Consider the following 22320-nt stretch of genomic DNA (forward strand, 5'->3'; position numbering starts at 1 on the left):
GGTGCTGAAGCCGCGGGAGCTCCGCGGGGCGGCCCCGCGGGGCACGGCCGGGGCTGGGAGGGCCGCCGGGAGCCGGTGCCTCCTGCCCCCGGGGCCGGCACCGCCGCCGCTACGCGCGGCCGCAAAAGTTGCGGCGGCGCCGCTGGGCTGCGGGGGGAGCTCCGCGGCGCGTCCGCACCGCTGGGCGCCCGGCGGCGGCGTTGTGCCGGGCAGCGAGGCGTGGGGCTTCACCGGGGCGGCTCCCACAATGCAGCGCCGGGCACGCACGGCACCACACGGCGAGCACGGGGGCACGCCGCGCGGGCGGCTCTGCGGCTCGTGCTGCTCCTGCTGACCGCCGCCGCCCGAACACCTCTGCGCCGTCACTGGGAGTTCCGCTGAGAAGGGCCCGTGGCCTGACCGTGTTTTTCCTCATTTTAAAGGAAAAACGAGAGACGAGTGAACAGCGCGGTTGGAGCCCCTTTCCCCCTAATGGCATTGCTTTGAACTGAATGCCGAAACGTGTTGCCAATAATGATTGTCCTGTTACGATGGGGACGCTTTGGTTTCGAACTGTTTCACCAGCCTCTTTTTGTCTAATCAGTGTATACTTATAAGCATGAAATCAATTGTTATATAAACGTGTTACTTGGGTATCATATCCTTGGCCAAACTAAACAGCTTTCCATTCTGACATTTCTTTTAACCCCAGGGAGAGGATATTTGTACACTGGGGGCTTGGGCCATCTCGTTTCTGCTGTTTCCAGCTGTGGAAGGACAGCAAACTTCAGAGTTCACTCTTACGATTTTTTTTGACTCATAAAAATGAACTAATAGTTGCTTCTTGGCTGGTGGATGAAAGAGCAAGTGTACAAATAGATCTAGTACGAACACTGAATTTTTACTTTCATCATTTAGAAGAGTGCAGTGGTCAGAAGTTAGGTAATTAACATGCCATGGCTTATTTAGCTTTTCCAGTTAAGATCATAGCCATGATAGCTTTGTTACCAGTATGTGTAGGTGTGGGTTTGTCATCACAGGCATAGAGGTCTGCGTTCCTGTCAGAGCTGCTGTGCTCATAGTATAGAATGTAGCACTATTGCACCACATCCTAGTACTCAGGGGGAATTTCAGTTTACTTAGGAGTAGCCCCTTTGAATTAATTTGGAATGCATGCTTACGGGGGTCTTGTTAGTCTTGCCTCTTGTTGAGATTGAGGCACGTGGCTCTCGGGTGTATTGGTAAAACAAAGGGAATGTTTGTCTCGTAGCTTAGAGTTCACTGCATTAAGAAAGAAATGTGGGTAAGTTATTGATATAAGTGTTGCTTAGTAGACCTTTGTGTTTATGCATTGCTACTTTCCTACTTGGAAAGAAATTTCTGTTTCTTCACTTGGGACAAATTATGACAGAGAAATAGAAAAAGTAGGAATAATTTATTATTGCATAGCCAAAGCTATGTGTTTTGGTCAAACACAAAACTGTGCAGAATGCAGCACCTTGTTCTTTTTGTTTGTTAGTTTAACATGTCAACATCTCCTGTATTTGGGCTGTCTTTTAGTTAAGAGTCAGTGGGGAGGAGAATGGGGTTCATAATTAAGATATTGTCTCAGTGTGAAAGAGCTGTTTTCCTGCAGTCTGGAGATGTACCTTAGTGTATGCAATACCTGCTGACTTGCAGATGACATTCATGTTTACTTCCAAGTCTCTATGCAGAAAGCTGTAGAGTTGAGCCTGTTCGCTGAAACAGGAGGAAATACTGACAATGACAGATTACAAAGCTGTGAAACTTGTTGTAAACTAGAGCATTGTGTGCTATGTGAGCAGGAAATCTCACCAGTTTGTCAGTGGAAGATTGAGTTCTAATCATTTCAAGATGTTTCTCAACGTGTGAAAAGAATGAAGCCACGAAAATGCCATGGTCAGTGTTAGTGTTTAAGGCCTGGTTCAGATGGGAGATGCTGCTCGCTTAGGTTCCAAACCTCAGTTTTCTCCCTGCTACCATTGATGTGCAGTGCAGGTGCATGAACTAACAGTGAGCTCCAGCGTGGTGTCGTCATAAGGTTACCCTCATGGTAAAATACATTTGAAAAGGACTGGAATGTTACCCGTCGGATTGGTAAACTTTTCTGATGGAGAATGAGCCAGAGAGATGTCCTGATGATGGCCTGAGCTTGGGCATTTAGCACTCCAGATACCTTATTACAAGAAAAGTGGTGTAAGTAAACAGGTAAAAAGAGGAAAAATACATTTTTTTTTTTTTAAAAAAGTGATGGTGAAGGTTGCATGATATGCATACTCACTCTGAGTCCTGTACACCAGTGCATCCTTAGTAAGCTACAGCTCCTGTTCTGGCATAACTCTGGGTGCATGTTGCGAGCCTGTCGTGTTTGCAGAACCTCTCATAAAGAGTCTGTTAATGAGTTACCATTGGTGTCAGGATATTGAACCTGGATCAGTAAATACAGTGTTTTTCTAGCCAACTTCAGCATTACAAATGGAAGGATGCGTGCAGTGCCTGGGCTTGAATAGATGGTAGGTCACCCTTCGGTGATGGTGACGTTGGTAAAAGTTACATTGCCTGTGACCTTCATTGTGTGGGGGACTGAGCAGACCCTCGGCCACCCAGAGGGATCTAAATGGTGTCGCCTTAGCCAGGTGGAGAAGAGACTGTCTCTCTGGTTGCTCTTTTATTTTGTCCTTTTTCCTTTCCAACCCCATTTTCTTCTTTACCTCTCTTCTTGGTTTCTGTCCAGTAAGCATCTAGTGTTTATTGTTCCATGGCAATGGCAGTGACCAGCAGATGGTTACAAGCAAATGCTTTTTTCAGAATATTACTGATTTAAAAAATGGTCAGATAAGGGGTTGGCTAATAAAACTTCCCTCAGTGTTTGTCTCATCTGCAAGAAGGAGTCATCACCGGATGCAAACAGCATCTTCTGTTGCTGCTCCTCTTTTTGTGTTGTTTCTTACTTGTTTTACCAAAAATAAAGTATCTCAGAGCCATGTACTTCTTCAGGATAGCTTTGCCATCTGTAATATTGCTGAAAAGGTGGTGATATACAGCTATTCGCCTTTATGAGACTTTTTTTCCCTATAATAATTAAAGTGAGTAAGGGGTTTTGGTGAAATACAACATGATTTCTTCTTCAGATACTTATTCTTCCCTTTTTTCACTCAGTAAAGATTAAAATGTTTTGAATGGCAGTTGCTGCCGTGGGCCGACGCAGCAAAGCAGGCAAAGGTTGCTGAATGCCTAAACTCTGACCTTGGTTGGCCTCTTAATGCTGCCATGTGAAAGATGACATTAGCGTCGTGAAGTGCCTGAGCCCATTTAGCTGGTTGAAGTAGCACAGCACATACACACTGGGTCTGAACTCGTTCCTTGGAAGCAGGCACGCTTCTTGGGTAGTCGGAGCTTGGTCTGCTCGGTAACACCTTCCAAACAAAAAGGTGGAGTGGATCTGAAGGTCAGTGATGCAAAAACAATTGTGAAACTCATCATTGAGAAAAGGGCACCAGTATAGTTCGGGTGTCAGTATCTGTGAGACACTGTTTTAGAAACATACACGGCTGGCTTTCCAACTAAAGGCTAATTTGCCCGTATTCTACCTTAAGAGGGAACTTCTCATGACTTTCCTGGAGGGCTCTTCCTCTTGCAAGCTGCAAGGTCTTTTCTCAGTGGTGGTGGTGGTCACATTTTGGACATGCATTAGAGCTTAGGGTGAGCCTTCCCATGGAGGTTGAGGTGGGACTGTAAGGGCTGATGTTAGGTTTGTTGGGAGATGCTGTCGGATTGCCGTAACTGTCTAAAATGAAGTTGGTTTGGGTTTTGCCTGTGATCTGCTTTCCCCTCAGGAAGCGGACACTCATCTTCAAAGCGTAGATTCAAGTCAGTGCTTTTCCTGGGAGCCTTAGTTTTCTCCCCAAAGCTACGCTGACCAAATGACTTAGGGAAGTTGAGAAGAGCTGTGCTTCCACTGAGAGCAGCGGAACCTTCCAGCCTGAGCAGCCCCCATACTCCTCCTGCTGCGTGTGAGGCTCCCGTGCTGTTGACTTTACCCACAGTAACTGAGAGACCTCTCTGCCATTTGCAGCTCCAAGTCTTCACAAAGGCATTTCTTCCTGAGTTTTGATATGGCTGTGATGAGAACCTTTTATGTTTATTGACAGTGGTCCATACAAATGTCCGGTTTCCTTTTTATAATTGCACAATGCTGCATAGAAGAAGTAAGTCCTAGCTCTATCTTTTTTCTGATTTTTAATGTGCACTGTGGAAAAATATTGGTGACTGGACTCTTGCTGATAAAGCAGACTTTTACCCACCATTAATTTGCCTGCTATGATAGTTTTCTTTTGAACTGAAGGAAGACACTGAAGCTAAAAATATGAAAGACAAGAAATTATTTCCCTGTTATACATGGATATTTATTTAATACCTACTAACGTAAGCAGCAGCCATTAATTTGGAGGTTTTTGTGTGCTTACAGAGCAGGGGTGAGAAGCCGTGTCTAATCGGTGTTCCTTGGTTTGGCGTTTCCTTATCCCGCTGCACAGGGAGACGCCCATCTTACCCACGCTCTGTGCCTCTGGTTCGTATTTGGCAGTCCAGAGCTTACCCGTAACATTTACTCGCCTTGCAGGTTTTTTGTCCCCTTTTCTTGTAAAGATGGAAAATTTCCTGTGTGTGTTTACCCTAAAAATTAGCGGTTGCTCTCCAGCGTGGGCTCCGTGAGAGCTAGCTTCGTTCTGGCATAACCTGGGGTTGGCTGGCTGCTCTGGCTGACGGTCACACGGTGTGCGATCGGCCGGCCGTGCTTTAGAGTATCTGGCATACAAAAGACTGATACACAGACCCAAATCTCTCCCCTTAGTTTTGATTTAGCCATATCTTCTTGTTTGTTTGTTGGCTTGTTTCAAGGAAGAGTGGAGCATATTTGTTGAAAGGTACTTGTGTACCATGTTAGAGTTTCACCAATAACTTTCCTAATATTGCCTCAAATGACCTTTTAGAAAGAAAACGGTGCTGGAATCTGAAAACATCTATCTTGGAATTTTATTATACTTTAAAAGCAAAAAAGTTTTTTGCAAAGTGCCCTTCTGGAGTGTAAGTTAAGATTTGCACATTGCTTACATTCAAACTGAGAAAGTTTATTTTGAATATAGGAGAAAGATTTATTATTATTATTATTATTTTTTCCTTATTCAGACAGTTGAAACAGCTTTTACCAACAGGGTTTTACCTTTTTTTATTCTTTCTTCCCTTTTTTCCTTTGAGCTAATATGGTTTTTGCTGTCTGCAATTCTTGAGGCTGATTCTCTGCAACTGGAGGACATGGTAAATAAAAATGAGAGCAAATTTTAATTTCAGCTCAGAATATTTACAGGGTCTTGAAGTGTAGGTTGCATTCTATTCCTACATGAAGGAGTTGCTACACATGTATGTTCCTACATACAGTATGCAAGCCCTTACGGGTTGGACTGAAATAGCGTTGTACTGGTGCAGCCCTGCTTATGAGAGGACTCTTGTTGCAAGGCTAGCAGAATGCCTGAAAAAGCTGCTCTTGGGGAACAGGAGGGTAACTATCATATGGGAAGTGAGAAGGAAGGACTTTGTATGTGGGGTGGTTTTACCTAAAAAAAGAAAAAAAAGTATTATAGCCTTTTAGTTCTTTAGCTTTTTCTAAAATCCTGCAACAATTGAGAATACTAAGCTGAAGTTTGCAGGGAGCAGTAATTGCATAAAAAACGCTTGGGAAAAATTGGCTTAATTAGGCAGTTTTCTTAGAAAAATCTAGTTCTGCAAGTAAGAGATGTGTATGTGATGTGTTTTGTTTACTTGTTTTGCTACTTGCTTGTTACTAATTTAGCAAAGCTTATTTTATGCGTAACTTAGTCGTCAAGTGGAAAAAATTAGCATAAGCCCTCCAGAATAACGTTCCTCTACGCACATTTTGCATAGTCTTGCAAATCAGGGCTCTCTGCTACCATTACAGGGCGGGTGAATGACATTAATGGCATTGCAGTTCCTTTGGTAAGGAATGCACTGCGTTGTGTGCTCCTAGTACTGTGAGATAAATAGCAAAGCTTCTGCTGGCTGACTCCGTGAGCCAGTGAATAGCTGGGTGCTACCAAGTCTGTTCGGGAGCAGCAAAGTGTTCTTGCTGTGTGTGATGTATGCCACGATCTGAAAGAACCAACCCAACCTTAATTTAGTTCCATAGGCAAGTGTGTTACCTAGACCAGTAATCGTTTTGTGTTTAATAGGACACTTCATTATGTACTTACCATACTAATTGTAGTAGTAGACCAATACAACGGGATAGTAAGTACTGCATACATATTTAAGACTGACTGTGACTATAGAAATATGTTTCTTAAATGTACCTTTTACTTTCCCAATTAAGTTATCGCTTAGTATGTAGTAGAGTGAAGAAGCAGACTGCATACAGGCTTTGCATGATAATATATTTGGGGCTTTTGAGAACTTAATGTGTGGTTATGAAATTCTTAGTTTTCTTTGCTGTGCTGTATATTCTAAGGAACTTAATTTCTAAGTGGAATATTTTCACTTGACATTATTTTCTTTTATATTGTTGGATTTCCTCTGCATTATTTTGTGACTTTAGAGATGTAAGATTAGGAAGTAGAAATCTACTTTATTTGATCTGATTTTAAAGCATGTTGTGGGGAATATAAATTCATACTGAGATCTTGAAGTTGTGCAGCTTGCCCTCCTCTTCAGACACTGTTGAATCTAAAAAATGCCAACTTACAGACAGGCTCTGGGTTGTACAGCCTCAGCTGCTAGCATCTTTAGTAAAATCATTTTGGTATCTTTGATTTTGGCTGTCCAAGGAAGTACAATGGATAAATAGCAATGGGCACTGCATGTACACTGTGATGGAAGGGCGAGGACTTCTCTTGGTGACTTTCGTTCCTGCCTGTTTGGTTGCTGAGGTCAGTGGCTATGTGGTGCTGGTTCTGAGGACCGAGAAAAGCACCGTGTCCTACCGAAAAGGACGGAAGGTTTTTACCAGGAAGCAAGCTGTTACTCAGAATCATTTTAGGGGAAGCTGTATGGGTGAAGACCAACATGCGTTCTTTAGGAGTTAAAATGAATTGCTGTCAAGTATCCTTCAGGCCTGACTCAGAAAGGGAAGGTTCCTGGGACCTCTGCAAATGATGGAGTATGCATAGATTGCCATTAAAAAATAACCCCCCTCCCCTTTGTCCTGGGATATGGACATTTAGAAAAGCTGGAGATAAAAGTGTCACAAGTCTGTAAAGCCTTGATCCAGCAGAGAAAACCTCGAGACACCTGAGCATGGCAATAGTTATGGATCTGGAAAAGCAGTACACCTCTTTTCGGCTATCACTTACCCCTTCCTGAAACAACATTCATGAGGTTATGCTGGCAGAGCAGCCTGTAAAGAAGATGCTGGTGTCAGGCAGGTACGTATCCTTTTATGTAGGTACTTGCAAGTCTGGTCTTGCAAAAGTCTCAGTGGCATTATATGTTTCTGGAAGAAGAGAAATTGCAGGAATTCCTATAAATATTGGGTAGGTTTCGACTGATGTGGTTCTTTCATGTGCTGTAGGGTAGTGGCGTGGCAGTGTAGGTGGCTGAGAAACCAAAGGCTTACTGTATGCTCCCTGTCACAATCTTTGTGTCGGAGAATAACCAGGAGAAAGTGGCAGGATGCCTAAAAGTAAGTACATACTGGCGACAAAATTGCCTGTTGCTTCCAGAAAGAGCAGAAAAAATGAACATTAAAAGGAAAAGGTATTTCTCACTTCTTCTTTTTTTAGCTTCGTTTTCCTTTTCAGTTGTCTAAATACTCCAGGGGAGACATTAAATAAGTCTACAGCAAGTCAAGGATCCTCAAAATCGTCTTCCTTGGAAAAATGAGCTTTAAATTAACCATACTGAGGAGCAATGTTTTGAAACATCTTTAAAAGATAGCACAGGGACAAAGTGTTTCTGTAGATAACACTCAGAAAACTCCAGAGATGCTGGAAAAATGTGGCAACAGATGCTGGTGTATAACCCCCTTTAGGTAAAACTTCACTATTGTCATTAAGCTCTGATTTCATATATTAGGAAAATGTAGAGAATGCATTAGAACAAGTGGTACATAAAAGTGGGTTGGGAGGGGGTACTTCCCCCTGTGATCTCCAGATTTTTTCCTACCGTCATCACGATGTCCTTGAAGAATTCAGTCTCATGCAGTCACTCTGGTGACGTTCCTTTGCCTTGACCGATGTAGTAGATTAGCAAGGTATAACTCCCTAGTTACTGGTGTTAGGTGAGTATAGATGAAACTAGTTCTAGTTAGCTGCAAAATAGACTTATGGTAGGCTTTTTGGTGATCCTTTGCTTGAACAGACTGAACAATCTGTGGCGGGGGGGTTCCTTTCCTCCCAACTTCCCATTGTGAGGGATTCCAAACCGTGGAGTATGTGCAAACACTTGTTCTGGCATTTATTTAGCAGAATGAAGGAAAGTGAAACAGGTAAAAGTCATGGAGAGTAAATCAGAAGACTTAAAAAGCTGTTGAGATTTCTGAGAGAGATCTTAGAGCTTTTTCAAGTAAATGTGACTACAGGACAGTGCTGTATGGCACAGTTATGTGGAGTGAAGGCAAGGCACAGAACTTGAGGAAGTTGGGACAGTCATGTTAGCAAGATGCGTATGATTCAGGTTGGGTGTGTTTAAATAACTACAGAATCCAGTGCTATTCTGACATCTTTTTTTTTTTTTTTTTTTTTTTGAGCACACTGTTTGTAGTAGGGAGGTAAGCTGTAAAAATGTAAAGTCTGATCATGCCAGTTAAATTCCAGTGGGGTAAGAATTAAAACGATCACTAGTGTCTCCAGTGTGTGGGACCTTCTCATCTGAGGGAGAGGCAGGCTTTTTTTCTTTTATACAAAACCAAACTTAGTTCATGCTACAAGCAACAGCTGAAAAAGTAACTGCTGAAGAATCCCCTGTGATTGTTAAGCTTCAGGGGTGCTCACCTGCCTGTTCATATTCCTATATTCCAATGGAGGTAACTAGTTTATGCACAATGGTTTTAGTACTTTCTCTTTGGATTAGCAGTTGATCAAAGGGAATTAGTGAAAATATTAGTTGTCGTTTCACCATTGTTTTGTCAGAAAAGGGTCCAAGTAGACTTTTTTTGAGTGCTTAGATGAACAGAACATCTTTCTGGAAAAGGCATCTGAGGCAAATTTCTGTATAGCACTAAACTGGGACACATGGATTGTCCTTAATATTAGAAAAATCTCTTAATTCTGTGATAGCATGTCTTATGTTTGGTTATTGTTTTGTGTAAGATGCTGTGAAGGCTCATCAAATTGTAAGGGAGATTTTGGCTGTGAAATAGGAATCATTTTCAGAATTTCTTACCAGAATAGTTTCAGCTTCCAGGTACCCTCCCCAGTAATTCTAGCAGGTCTTCATAGTCAGATTACTCCTAGTCTCCTTTGTTCTGCACTAAATAAATAGCTTCTAAAAGCATTTAACCCATATTTAGCCTCTAGAAGGTAAATTCAACTGTGCATAAGAAAAACATGCAAACAAAAAACAGGTTAAAATGAATGGCTAAGACCTCATTAGCATCTAGAAAGTAGCTGGCAATTAGGGCATATTCAAGAGCTTCCTCTATGTTTAAGATATTGTGAAAAATCTGCCTGGAGCCATTTGATGCAATAGCAAAATCTACATTATAATTGATTCAAAGCATAAATTTAAACTTAAACCCATAGATGCCAATGTCCCAACTAACAGCCCTCTCAGTGTAACGCAGGCAGGTACAGAAATTCCTTACACTTGGATAATTAGATGCTCTCTCAATTCTGCAACCATAAATAGAGAGCTTCTTAAAATCTTTGGTTTGGTGCTCTTTGTACGTAAGCCTTTTGGCTCAGTAAGGTAAATTGTCTTTTGTGGTTTCAGTCCATTTAAGCAGTGTCTATGCCAGAAAGTAGAGCAGCCTGAGAGAAGCAGGTGTGGAGAGCAGCACTCGTAGTGCTGGGGGCTCCACACCCACAGTGTTCACGGCGTTTTGCTGGCTCTAACCCATGGAGTGGCCCCTGAGCAGCGGTTGGCGTGTGCTGGGGGCGCTCGTGGAGAATGGTGCCTTTAGCTCTGCCCAGAAGGAGGCCGATGTTGGTGCTTGAATTCTTCTCTGCAGAGGGAACCAAGGTGTGGTGGCCGGGGGCTGTCAGTATTAAGTAAAAGTATTTCAAAATGCCAAAATGAGCCACACCACTGCCATTTGTATAGAAGCAATAGATGAAGAAATGGCAGAAAAATCATGTTTACGCTAATACTTAGTTTGAACAGGCCCCACCTGTACCTACGTGATTTATCTGTCCAAAATACAAGCAGCAGTTTGTCAGGATGTTATCTTCCTGCCATCCCTATGTCTCAAGATGGGATATTCAGACTCCTGGTGTAGCTTGCAGGCTTCTGTAACTGTTCACCCGCTTGAAGCCCAGCGGGGCTCTCTCCAGGTTCACCTCCACTGTCAAATGTTTCAGGCCGTCTTTCCTTACTTGTCCCCCCCACTGTGCTTTTGCCTCTGTGCAGTTACACGGTGCCTTGTAGCTTATCCAACTGCTGGCTGGTGTGGGCAGCATGCTGCTGCTTTTCTCTGTGCTGCTTTGCAGTGGCCCGCTGGTTCTGCCCTGCCACTTCTCCCTCCATGCGAAGCCAGGTGACCTGGCTGACCCCCCGAAAGCTGGTTCTCTGCAGCCTGAACACGTTGAGTCAGTGCAGAGAAGGATTTCAGCAATGCCCGCGTGAGGGAGTGGCTGGATTGCCCAGCAGACCTAATTATGCGTTGGTTTTGTGTAGTTCACCTAGGTTAATTCAGAAGATAGTCTTGACACTCCTTTTTCTTACTGTTTTCTCCTTCCTTGTAAGCATTGCTTTGTCAGGCCAGGTGCCTCTCAGTGGCATTTGCTGCCTTGCCCTGAGTGACAAGTGAAGACACTGCCTCCACTGACTAGCAAGCAGGAGAAAACATAGTGACAGAAGGGAAGGGTTTGGCTGTTACAGGACATAATTTTAATGAGGGTGTAACTGAAGATATTTTCCCACTTTGTATATAAACTATTGTTTCCTGTGTCGTAGCAAGGTGAATGTGAAGACTATGCTAGACATTTGTGCTTAATGAAGAGCGTAACACTTGGTAACTTAACTATGTTAGAGCAACTACTTCTGCAGTGCTAAACTTAGGAAAAGGCAAGCTACATTATGCATTTATAAACAAATAGGAAGACTGGGTCTCTACTTTTATTAATATGCTACATTTTAAAATTTACTTAAAAAAAATTTACTTAAAATTACAATATACTTTTTTTTTTTAATTATCTTGGCTGTAATATGCCTGATAGAGCTAATTTGAAGACTGCATATTATTTTTAAATGTATATCCGTATATTTAAAATAATATATGTATGCCAAATTGCCCATTTCTACCAGTTTTCATTTGTCTTCTGATAAAAAGACTTCTTTGCCACCATTGTATCGGTCATGTTATTTACGCTTGGAATAGTGTTTCCAAGCATATCCTTATTAGAGAAATTAACTAGTAGGCTGACTTTGAGGATGGTAGCGTGATGTGTATGATGTGGCAGTAGCTACCTAGTCTTGCCTTGCTTTTCTTTTGTTGGGTGGCTGTCTGTACACCAAGTATTGAAAAATCTGCGTGCAAGATAGTTTTCTCATTTCACTTTTGTCCTGCATACCTCCTCCTTGCTGACCTGAGCAGAATCATTGCCTTGCTCTTCAGTGGACTGTTACCGTGTGACGGAGGTAATGGGAACCCCCAGTCACAGGCATCAGCTACTTGGGTAAGTCAGGCTTTGGGATTCTTGATATTTCCTTCAGAAGGGGAGGGTGAGGTGAGGAGGAGGATAGTTCAGTTATATAATTGTGGTCAGGAAACCCTGTGCATTTAAGGCCTTATTTCACTTAAAATCAGAAGCCTGCTGCTGCCTGCGTTTGTTCAATATTGTACGTTGCCATGGTCTCCATGGCTACTAGTTATCTAGTGACCATGTTTTTGGCATCCAAATGCAGTGCTTGGAGATAAAGCTCGCTAGCTAAACTGGATTTTACAAGGTGCAATATAAGTAGTATCTTCAGCATTGAGATCCGTTCATAATGGAGATAAAGAGGAATTAGAATTTTAAATAGCAGAAAATACTAAAATGATGTAGTCACAGAAAAAAGCAATCCTAACATTGAAAATCTCTCCTTCTAGAAGAACAATTTGAAGATGAATACTGAAACTGGGATTTTATGGGAAGCAGGAAAAAAAGCAAGTATAGAGGAGACTGTTTGTGGCAACTTTATATAAATGCAAGACCATATTATAAAGTGCAACTTCTAGCAAAAATGTAGAGGCTGAGGTTCTACAGATGAGGCATAGAGGCTGTTGTTGGAAAGCAGACTAGCTAAATAGAGAGAAAGATTTTTGTGCTTAATGATTATGCCTCCAGAAGTGTCTTGAAGCATTCCATTCACTACAAAAGTGGTAACGCATCACCTGAGGAGGGCAAAATTAGGATTTTTAAAAACACAAAAATAGAGAAATAAACTGAATATGCCAAAAGCTTGTAATCCCAATTTTAAAGAGTCTCTCTTTAAAAATCCTTCATTGAGCCTCATGTGAAGTTGACAAGTATTGAATCTTTTAATAGTTCTTTATGATAAATTTGTCTCTTACTCTATTTTTGTAATAGTGAAATTAATCCCACCTAGAGAAGTAATCCTGTACATGAGCTCTCTCTTACGCCAGCAAAAATGTTTTTATATATAGCGATCCAAACTGTGAAGTGATCCAGATGACAATATTTTGCCAAGCTAGTTTTGAGTTGATTTCTGGTGGTTTGCTGTGGGTAAATTCCTGTGCACTCCATGGAGTTGGGAACAAGTTGCTGGCAGTAGGAGGAAGGGGGAATTGTTTTGTTTGGTAATAATGCATGAGAAAACCTGGTCTTCGGCCAAGGCACCCCCTGTTCTTACAGAGTGAACTGTTGCCAGACCCTCAAAACTTGTGTTATTGCTGCAGAGCACTTTTATCAAGCTGGAGTTGGAAAAATAAGGAGTTTCAGTCTTTTTAAAAGGGTGTATAGATAAGATCACACACATCTCATAGTGCACCACCTGTTGTCCACTGCAGTTTTAGAGTCGGTGGCCTGAGGCAACATACAAAGGCCCAGAAATTCAGTTGTGTAAAATGGCCCAGAAATTCAGTGGCCTCCCATTCACGTAGTCACACTTGCAGAAGCGTTTGCTGGTTGTTTTTCGGCATGCTTCTTTTTCTTGGCTACTAACTAATTAGTGTCCTGTTTTTCAAGTGGTAGTGCTACTTCTGGTGATGCCTAGTTGAACTGTGAATCAGCTCCTACTTTCCTACTGTCTTCTTTCAGGACAACAATAGAGTGTTTATTTTAATTACTTTTCTTCAGTAACCCGTATTACACAACTGTTGGGTTTTAGGTGAGGTTTCAGAGTTTGATTAAGGCTCATATTACAGATGATATCAAAAGGAAAAGTTTTGGAAAAAGAAAAAAAAAGTACTCCCTGGATTTTCAGCAGGTCCTCTTTCCCTACCACTCTTGACCTTTAAGAAAATACATGAGCACGCTCCATTCTTAATGCTTGTGGGAGAAAAAAGCGTAAGTAATATATTTAGCTCTTCTTTAAAAATATGGGAAGATAAAAAAGTAAGATCAACAGATTCCAGTGATGTCTTCCAGATCTGACTTTTCATCTGCATTCAGTTTAAATGGTACTGGCTAAATACTGGAAATGTCTTTTCAGCCCTTCTCTGCTATTTTTATATTGGAAATACTTCTAAATACTGTTATTTCTGTTATTGTGTAAGTCTTGGGCTTTGTGAATTGACAAAGGCCTGCTTCCTTTGGGACTGACGGTAATATCTTTTGTTGCCTGCCATGTGACAATCTTTGTTTTTGAAGTGTTGTTTACATTCCCCTACTGGTTGCTGCTGCAGTCTGGTATTGGGACAGCTATTGTCAAGTTAATATTGCTGGAATGAAAGATCTTGATTTTAGTTCCTAAAAGAGAAATTGCAGAGGTTTGTGCTCATTTTCTTTCTGCACACACACTTTTTTGTTTTTAATTGATTTACTCTATATAAATTTTAGCTTATTGGAAATATGTTTATTAATAATGTAGGAAACCAAAACAAGCCTTCTGTAAAGGCTTCACAGATCTACCCTGCTTTCTTTAGATGTAAATTTGGGTAGTACAGCCTCTCACATGGGAAGGTCCTTGCTTCTCAAGGACCTTGTGTATCTGTTTTTTTTTTTTGGTCTCCCTAAGTGCCCTGGGGTGGGAGAGGAATATTTCTTGTTGCTTTGCTTGAACACTTGTGGCCTGCACGTCCTCCGTTCTGTTGTGTGCAGTGTGTGTGTGCGTGCACACATCCATCCATGCAGGCAGAAGTGCGTATTTTACAACCTGCTTTAGGATTTGGAAGAGAGACTCTGTCCTTACATAATTCAAATCCTCATTTGCTTTTAAAAATGGAGGTGCTTGTGTTTTACTAAGGAAGAGGTACGATATCGGATGCAGCTTCCTCATCCAGGTTGAGACCAACGAAAATAAAATTATCTGTACAGTGAGCTATGACATAAAGTAGAAAATCTGAAGGTACAGAGCTCCTGTGCTTATATCTGAGTCTGTAGTACATCGTCTTCATATTGGATTTTTCACAGCTCTACAAAATTGTCTTGATAGTTTTTCATTTGAGTTGTCTGAAGATTCTTTGTGCTCTTTTGTGTCTTCTCAGCTACCTGGGAATACGTATACTGGTGTAGCCTTGCCTAACTTGTCATTTTTATGACATCTTGTCTTAGTCTCTTTCATGACTGTAGCAAAGCCGTAGCATCAGCCTGCTGTTGTCAGCAAGAAACTCTTTAAAACTCTGTATTTGTCCTCTTTGATTTCTTGGATATCAGAACAGAAATCTCCAACCTTTTAATAACTCTCTCACTGCTGTGCTGCCTTCTTGTCAGACACTCTCTATGGCTTCATGGTGTGCATGTTCCATTCCTTTCCAGGCTTCTGCTGCTCACAGACAAGTGGCTGAGGCTGGCAGGGACCTCTGGAGCCCATCTGGTCCAACCCCCCTGCTCAGCCAGGGCCACCTACAGCCAGTTGCTCAGGACCATGTCCAGACAGCTTTTAAGTACCTCCAAGAAGGAGATTCCACAACTTCTCTGGGTAACCTGTGCCAGTGCTTGGTCACCCTCCCAGTAAAGAAGTGCTTCCTGATGTTCAGGTGGACCCTCCTGTGCTTCAGTTTGTGCTCATTGCCTCCTGTCCTGGCACTGGGCACCACTGAAAAGAGCCTGGCTCCGTCCTCTTTGAACCCTCCCTTTAGGTACTTACTGATGTTGGAAACATCCCCCTGAGCCTTCTCTTCTTAAGGCTGAACAGTCTCAGCTTAAACCACTTGTTGCTGGCGTCCAGCTAGACTTTGCACCGCTGATCACTACCCCTTGGGCCCAGCCGTTCACCCAGTTTTTGCTTCACCCCCATGTCTGTTCCTCCAGCCCATCCTTTGTGAGCTTCTCTGCGAGGATTGTATGGGTAACAGTCAAACACCTTTCTGGAGTCAAGGCAGACAGTATATGCTGCTTTCCTCTAATCTTCCAAGCCAGTCGTTTCCTTGTGGTACGTAGATGTTTTTTAGGCTGGACTATGTGTTCTCCTTCATGTTTTATTTACCTATTAGTAAATAATAGGTAGTTTATATAGTAGTTTAATAGTTTACCTATTAGACAACTTCAGCCAGACCAAATAGTCTAGTTCAGATTTGTATGGCGCCTTCCACCAGACCAAAAGCACCTGTAAGAAATTTTATAGGTTGTTTCACTAATCTGCCTGTCCCTTTCTTTAGAAAAACAGGTAGTATTGCAAAATAACATAGGCATCGCAAGGAAGCAACGTTCCACTTTGTGGCTTTACCATAGGTTGTGGTATGCAACCTGTAGGTTGAGAAAAGATAAATATCTACGGCCTGTTTACATTGTTCATTAATTGTTTTCCTACAATTTGTCAATAACATTAATTTTACTTCTCATGTGTTAGCTTTTTTAGGAGTCTTTGGAAACTTCTTCATCTCCTTTTCTTTCCCTTCAGTGGAATTAGAAATGGAAATCCAGGTTGCATACTTTCAAGGAGTATTCTTCATAGGAAAACAGAAGTATGCATTTAAATTATGTTAGCTCAATTTAAGTGAATGTAATACATCTGTAATGTTCCTCTGGGCTGTTACACAGCTATCTAATGTCTATTACTGTGCATTGATGATGCATCTTAGGATGCAGGCTAGGTTTTTAACCATGTTAAGAGAACATAATTGAAGAAAACCCTTTTACTGGGTGCCCAGATGAGATCATTTCAGTAAGGCCTTGGTTTAAAGATGTTTAAAGCTCACAGTACTGCATGGCTTGTCACGGTTAGGTGATTTATTCTATATTGAATGTAATTTCCGATATTGGATTGTGACTGATAGCGTTGCTAGCTGTGTAAATCTGTATGAAGCTCTTTCTGCCTGTGTAGATCACTTTTGATTTATACATTTTGCAGATTTCTTTTATCTTTTCCTTACTTTGCAAATTCTTAAGTAGAAAAGAAGTCTTAAGGAAGTCTGGAAACTTGTATACCAGATAAGCTATATGCTAAAATACGTTTTTTCAAGTCTGTGAAGTCAAGAAATGATACTAAATTAATATTGGGGGTTCTTGAATAATCTTGGATTCTTGTATTAACCTGGATTCGCTCATAGTTAGTTTTGGCTACTCCAGCATGACTTTTAAAATATGGCTTACTAGTAAAACACACTTGTTGGTTATTTAAAAGTTATTGTCAAGAATTATAATCATGTTATATAGATCCCTAGATTTCACATTCAATTTGAGTATTAAGTTAGACGGTATGTCAGTATTTAATAAATTACAGTTTCTGCATCCAAGGCCTACAGTGCCTACAGTTATTAAAAATAAACAAAAAACAAACACAAAACACAAACAAAGTGTAGTGGTTGAGAATACTCTTAGAATGCTTACAACAATTTTATTTCACTAGAGATTTTCAGTGTGTTGAAAGGTGAGTGTTTTTTTTTTTTTAAGCTTTTTTTATGCTTGAGTATTGTTCCTTACTAAGCCTTTTCACATTAGGTAACCAGGATTGCGTGTCTCGAAAGCTTTCCATGTACACAGCTTTGTCGTCTCTCATGCACTTTGGTTCTTTAGTTGTTAAACAGAAACCTTTAGTACAGAACCTTAGCTGTACAGCTAACAAAGCCGACAGCATCCGTTTGTTTATTCTGTAGTAAGTGAGGGTCTGTATTGATTCATCAGTCATTTCAAATTAGCTAATTCAGAGAAGTACAATGCTGTACATTAGAAGTATGTAATGTGTATTTTTATTGTGCTTCTCTCTAAGAGAGTCAAGAAACTTGATTTTCCTCATAATCTGTCATGATCAGCAACACCAGAGCTTTACCTTTCTGGATGAGAGCTAATGTGCAGCCACTAAGGACAGACTTGAGCTAAAATTATTCTGATGTTAATAACTATGTATTTCTTTAATAATTAAGGTTTGCATACGTCTTCATTTACTGAGACACTGCCAACCCGCTGGAAATGAGGTACACAGAGTGATAGACTTCCCCTCTGTTCAGGAGTGGTGAGGCCACACCTGGAGTGTTGAGCCCAGTTCAGGCCTCCCCTGTACAAGAGAGACATGAGCAGACTGGAGTGAGTCCAACAAAGTGCTGTGAAAGTGGTGAAGGGACAGGAGCACCTCTCGTATGAGGAAAGGCTGGGAGAGCTGGGACTCTTCAACCTAGAGAAAAGAATGCTCTGGGGGATGCTACCAGTGTGTCTAAATGCCTGAAGGAAGGGTGCAAGGATGGCAGAGCCAGGCTCTCTCAGTGGTGCCTGGTGGCAAGACATGAGGCAAAGGGCATGAACTGGCATACACCTTTTAAATCTGAGGTTTTATTTCTTGCTACATCCCTCCTTGCTCCAGGCAATAAGAGTTTGAGATGAGAAGCTGAAGATGCAAAGCACTATTAGTAGGTTTAACTTACGTGGTATTCAAAAGCATATAATAATTTCTAAAACAGTGAACAAATACTTCACAGTTAATTTACCATGTTGTTTAACCTATGTGAGCATTACATTTATTTAAGTGTGTTTTAAGGCTGGAGTGAAGGTTTGTAGGATGAATTTTGGATGGAGAGAAAAAATAATGTATGATCCACAAGGTGTAAGTTGCTAAAATAAACTGAAAATTGGTGAAACTGAGGAACTGCAGCTTTGTAATGTGTGGATAGATGTTAGAGGCAAGGGCAGCTGTTGAGTCACTGTTTTAGACTTGTTGATGAGGTGGTTTTATTTCCTCCTTGGGATGCTGTGGTGGGCAAAGAATATTCTGTTGATCCAGTTCTGCAAATACTTTCTTGGGGATGTCATGGTTACTCCAGTAAGTGCAGTCATAAATGTAGGAACACTTGTAAATATTCTTTAGAATTGAAGCATTGCCTTCACTCTGTGGAGCAATGCGATGAGGAGTGCTCCTTCCTAGCCGTACACTTTTAAATTAAAAAGCTTCATGGCTGAAGAGGTGCCCAAATCCTAAGGAGTCTTATATTTTTGAAGAGAGATATAAATAATCAGTCAAACAAGTCTCTGTAGTGCTTCATAGGCTAGATCCAAAAAGAGATGGAGATGTGGTGATGCTTCAGCATAACAAAATTAGCAGTTTGGACCGTGCAGTGGGAGGGAAGAGAGCAGGGTTCAAATCCTTGTGTTTTGAACGATTGTTGCATTTTCTGTCTCGGTTAGAAGGCGAGTGACAGAACAGAAGGAAGACTGTCTTCTTCGTAGTTTTATTCGGGGCAGAGCAGGGACTCAAATCTCGAGGTCTCTCCCACTGTTAGGCCACAGCGTGGGCCTTAGTGTCCCTGGGTGCTGTACCATTTTAGTTCTCTGCTGTGCAGTCACCTAGCTTTAACAGAAGGAGTTCATCTCTATCCAGCCTTTCTGTCTGTTAATTATGGGTCTACAGGAGAAGTTCTGGGTTCATGGTCCCAAGCCCTCGGTGGGTGCCCGAGGTATGGCATTGCCCTGCTGTCCCCGGGCATCTGCCACCGCCCTTCTGCAGCACGAGGGCCTGCCAGGCCCACGCTTCTGTGGCGCCTCGTGGCTGTGGAGCTCCAGGCTTCCCAGTAAGTTTCCACCAGGAAATTTAAATGTGTAGAGTACCTTGGATTTCTAGGGAAATCACGTGGTGTTTGTTGGGTTGCTTTGTTAAGGACTCGAGGGCCTGAATCTCACTTGTATGCAAAAATGCCTTTAGTAGAGGCTACCATACGTTCAGAAGCCATGCAGATGAGGAGAAAATATCAAGAATGTTTATGAAGTATTTGAATGCTGTAACAGCAGGAGTTCTTGTTTTCATTAACCTTTAAATTAAAGTATTTAACATTCAAAAAATCCTGGAATCACCCAGCCTGGAAGCCTTATAAGTACACTCGAAGTGTGAAGTTTTCCTTTCAGTTGTTTAAGTGAAATAATAACAAATAGTTTTTTGAAAGAAAAGAAAAATAACCTCCAGTTTGGCTTAAGAGGGTTTTGCTTCCATGATCTCTCTAATATAGTCGTATTCCTTATCTTTCCGTAACAAAAATGACTTGTGCAGGCTTTAAGAAGGTTGTATCAAGCAGGGAAGTAACAATGGGGGAACTCTTCTCCCCCAAGCGCTTATTTATGTGTCACAATTAAAAATATTAATAATAATAAAAAAGGAATTCGGTTCTCCTCACCTGAATTTTTAGCTTTTTTTGATAAACAAATCCTCAGTGTAGTTCACTGCATTTTTAATTACACTTAATATTTTCATGATGATAATTTTTTATCTTATTTTTTTTGGTACTGGCACCTTTGTGTAAAATTGAAGTTGCTCGAAATGTCTGGTGTCAAGTTTTCCTCTTCTTCTTCTTTTTTTTTTTTTTAATTGAAAAATATACACTATGTCTTTGATTGTTTCCTGGAATTATTTTTTTAATCTGATGCTGAAAACAGTCCTGAAAATCATAAGTAGTGCTTATACGACCTTGACCAGATCTTAGCTAGCAGGTGCCTTTAGAAGAAGACAGTACTGCATCATAATTTCCTGATGAGTTACAGCATCATGATGGCATGTGCTCCCACTCAGAATCTATTTTAAGAAATGACAGAAGCACTTTCTTATAATTAATCTTGTGCTCAAAAATACTGGATTGGAGTGAATAAAGTATACAAAAAAGTAATGACGTTCTGGAGATCAAAGGGGAGCTAATGAAAAAATAATCATTTAATCTATGTAGTTAAAAATGTAGCAGGAAAAAAAAAGAAAACAGTATGATTTTTATATTATTTTCCAGCTTTTTCCATGTATGTGTCCATTCAACAGATTTGTACAAAAGAAGAAATATTAAAGTCTTCCTCAAAGAAACACGGCCCACTTCGTTAGGCAGAACTTTCAAAAACTAATTTAAGTTTACTGCGGTATTGGCTGTTAAAAATTGCAGTGTGTGCTTTGTAATTTTATGAACAGCAGAGCATCTGATCGCTAAAGGTTGTTTTTTAACACTGGCTTCAGTTTGCCAAGAAAATAGTTTATTTCAGGCTCGGTGATTGTAAAGGGCAAGTCTTAAGGAGAGAACTCTTCAGTATGCTGCAAATCCTGACTTACTCCAGACAGTTCTGTATTTTCCCAGCGTGTAAGGCTCGTGAAGGTGTTTGCAGATACTGCATACAAGTAATGCTTGCTGATTTGACCTCTAGTAGGAGAGTCCAGTTTTTATACATCTGCTAGTTCAGATTAGCTGGTGGTATTTTAACTTGAGACATAAAACTCAGCTATATACACTTTAAATTATTTGAGTGTGGAAAACCTTTTTTTATAGCGTAATATTGCACTTAGAAAGCAGGACAGCTGTGTATACCGTAACGCAGATTAAGAGTAATACAAGAAGAAAAGCCTAGTACTGAGCAAAGTGTTTTAGATCAGCCATCGTTTTTTTTCTGTTGGACTGGACTATTTCTGCCTTTCTGTGCTACAGGCTTTAATTCTAGTGTGCTGTTAATGTGCCACTGTTCCTAGAAGGGCCTATGGGAATCATCAGAATTTGGGAAAAGGAGCACAGGGAGGAATTTACTTCAGCTAGCTTACTTACTTTTACATTGACAAAGTGTAGATCAGTAATCTGTAGGTCTCTGCTGTCTTGTCTTACAAAATTAGGACACCATATTTAATGAAGGAGTGCAGTCAATAGGTGTGTAGTTAGAATAGCATGGTTAAATAGTTTGCTGTGATGGGTTTAAGAGGCTGTTACCCCAAAGTACCAGAGCACTGGTACTTCCAGCCTTCTTAGTCCACTTTCTCCAAATTTCTTATTTTCTTCTGTGTTTCTGAATTTGCTTCGTAGTGGTTATATTGCCTTTTTTTTTTTTTTTTTTAAATGCTGTGTATAGAAAATTAGCTACTCTTTTTTTGAAGTTATCTGTTGGTTTAGGAGGTGTAAAGCTTGAAAATCCTGGAAATGAATTACTTCAATGCTTTTTAGTTTCATTCAATTAAAATGTAAGTTGTTGTCATTAGAATTCATCTAGTACAGTATTCCTGAGCAGTTTTGTTTTTAATTAAAGACATTCACAATTTGTTTAGAAAAATGTTCTCAAGTTGTTGGGGAATTCCTGAGCTAAGTCAGAAGTGCTAAATCAGCTGTGTTGTGGGTGCAGTATCAGTTTCTTGCTGATATGTCAAAAATCAGCAACCAGCCTGGGTCTGTATGAGTTAATTTATCTCTATAGCTATGATAAGGAGGCTTTTTTGTGTGTGAAATGTTTTGCTTTTACTTTTTGAGGCATGGATACTGGGAATTCAGCCTCGATAAAGTAATTTGTCAGCATTTTCTTTAGTCTGTCTGATGTTTCATGAACTTTTTTCTCTAGAAGTAATAAAACCAGTTGGAGTTCTGTACAGTGAACCAGTTGGAGTTCTGTACAGTGAAGTAACAGGCAGGATCTGTTCACTTCGAAGAGGAAAGGGATTAACAAAAAGCAAATAAATGTGCCACGCCTGGCTGGCATGGCTGTACTCACGGAGCCCCTAGTGCAGGTACAGGGTGTCCCAGATGGGGTTTTCTGTGTGCAGCTTCCCAAAATGACAGAGGGGCACAAAAATCTGCTTTTGTCTGTATCTGCTCCCAGATTTTTTATAGTTTGTTTGTGCTTT

General features: G+C 41.0%; 1 protein-coding gene across 3 annotated transcripts in view; it reads left to right on the forward strand.

The window, feature by feature from the left end:
• The window catches only part of GPHN (gephyrin), a 295654-nt gene that overhangs the window by 13084 nt on the left and 260250 nt on the right, over nt 1-22320 (forward strand). For 2 of the 3 annotated variants that reach the window (XM_035326899.1, XM_035326900.1), the window contains exon 1: nt 15600-15702. The exons of the other annotated variant lie outside the window; for it this stretch is intronic. In XM_035326899.1, coding sequence (XP_035182790.1) covers nt 15615-15702 — 88 coding nt within the window. In that variant the 5' untranslated portion in view covers nt 15600-15614. Of the gene's footprint in view, nt 1-15599; nt 15703-22320 lie in introns of those variants that run through there. 3 annotated transcript variants of the gene reach the window in all.

The sequence above is a fragment of the Oxyura jamaicensis genome, chromosome 5 (genome assembly GCF_011077185.1).
Source record: "Oxyura jamaicensis isolate SHBP4307 breed ruddy duck chromosome 5, BPBGC_Ojam_1.0, whole genome shotgun sequence".
In the NCBI taxonomy this organism is placed as follows: domain Eukaryota; kingdom Metazoa; phylum Chordata; class Aves; order Anseriformes; family Anatidae; genus Oxyura; species Oxyura jamaicensis.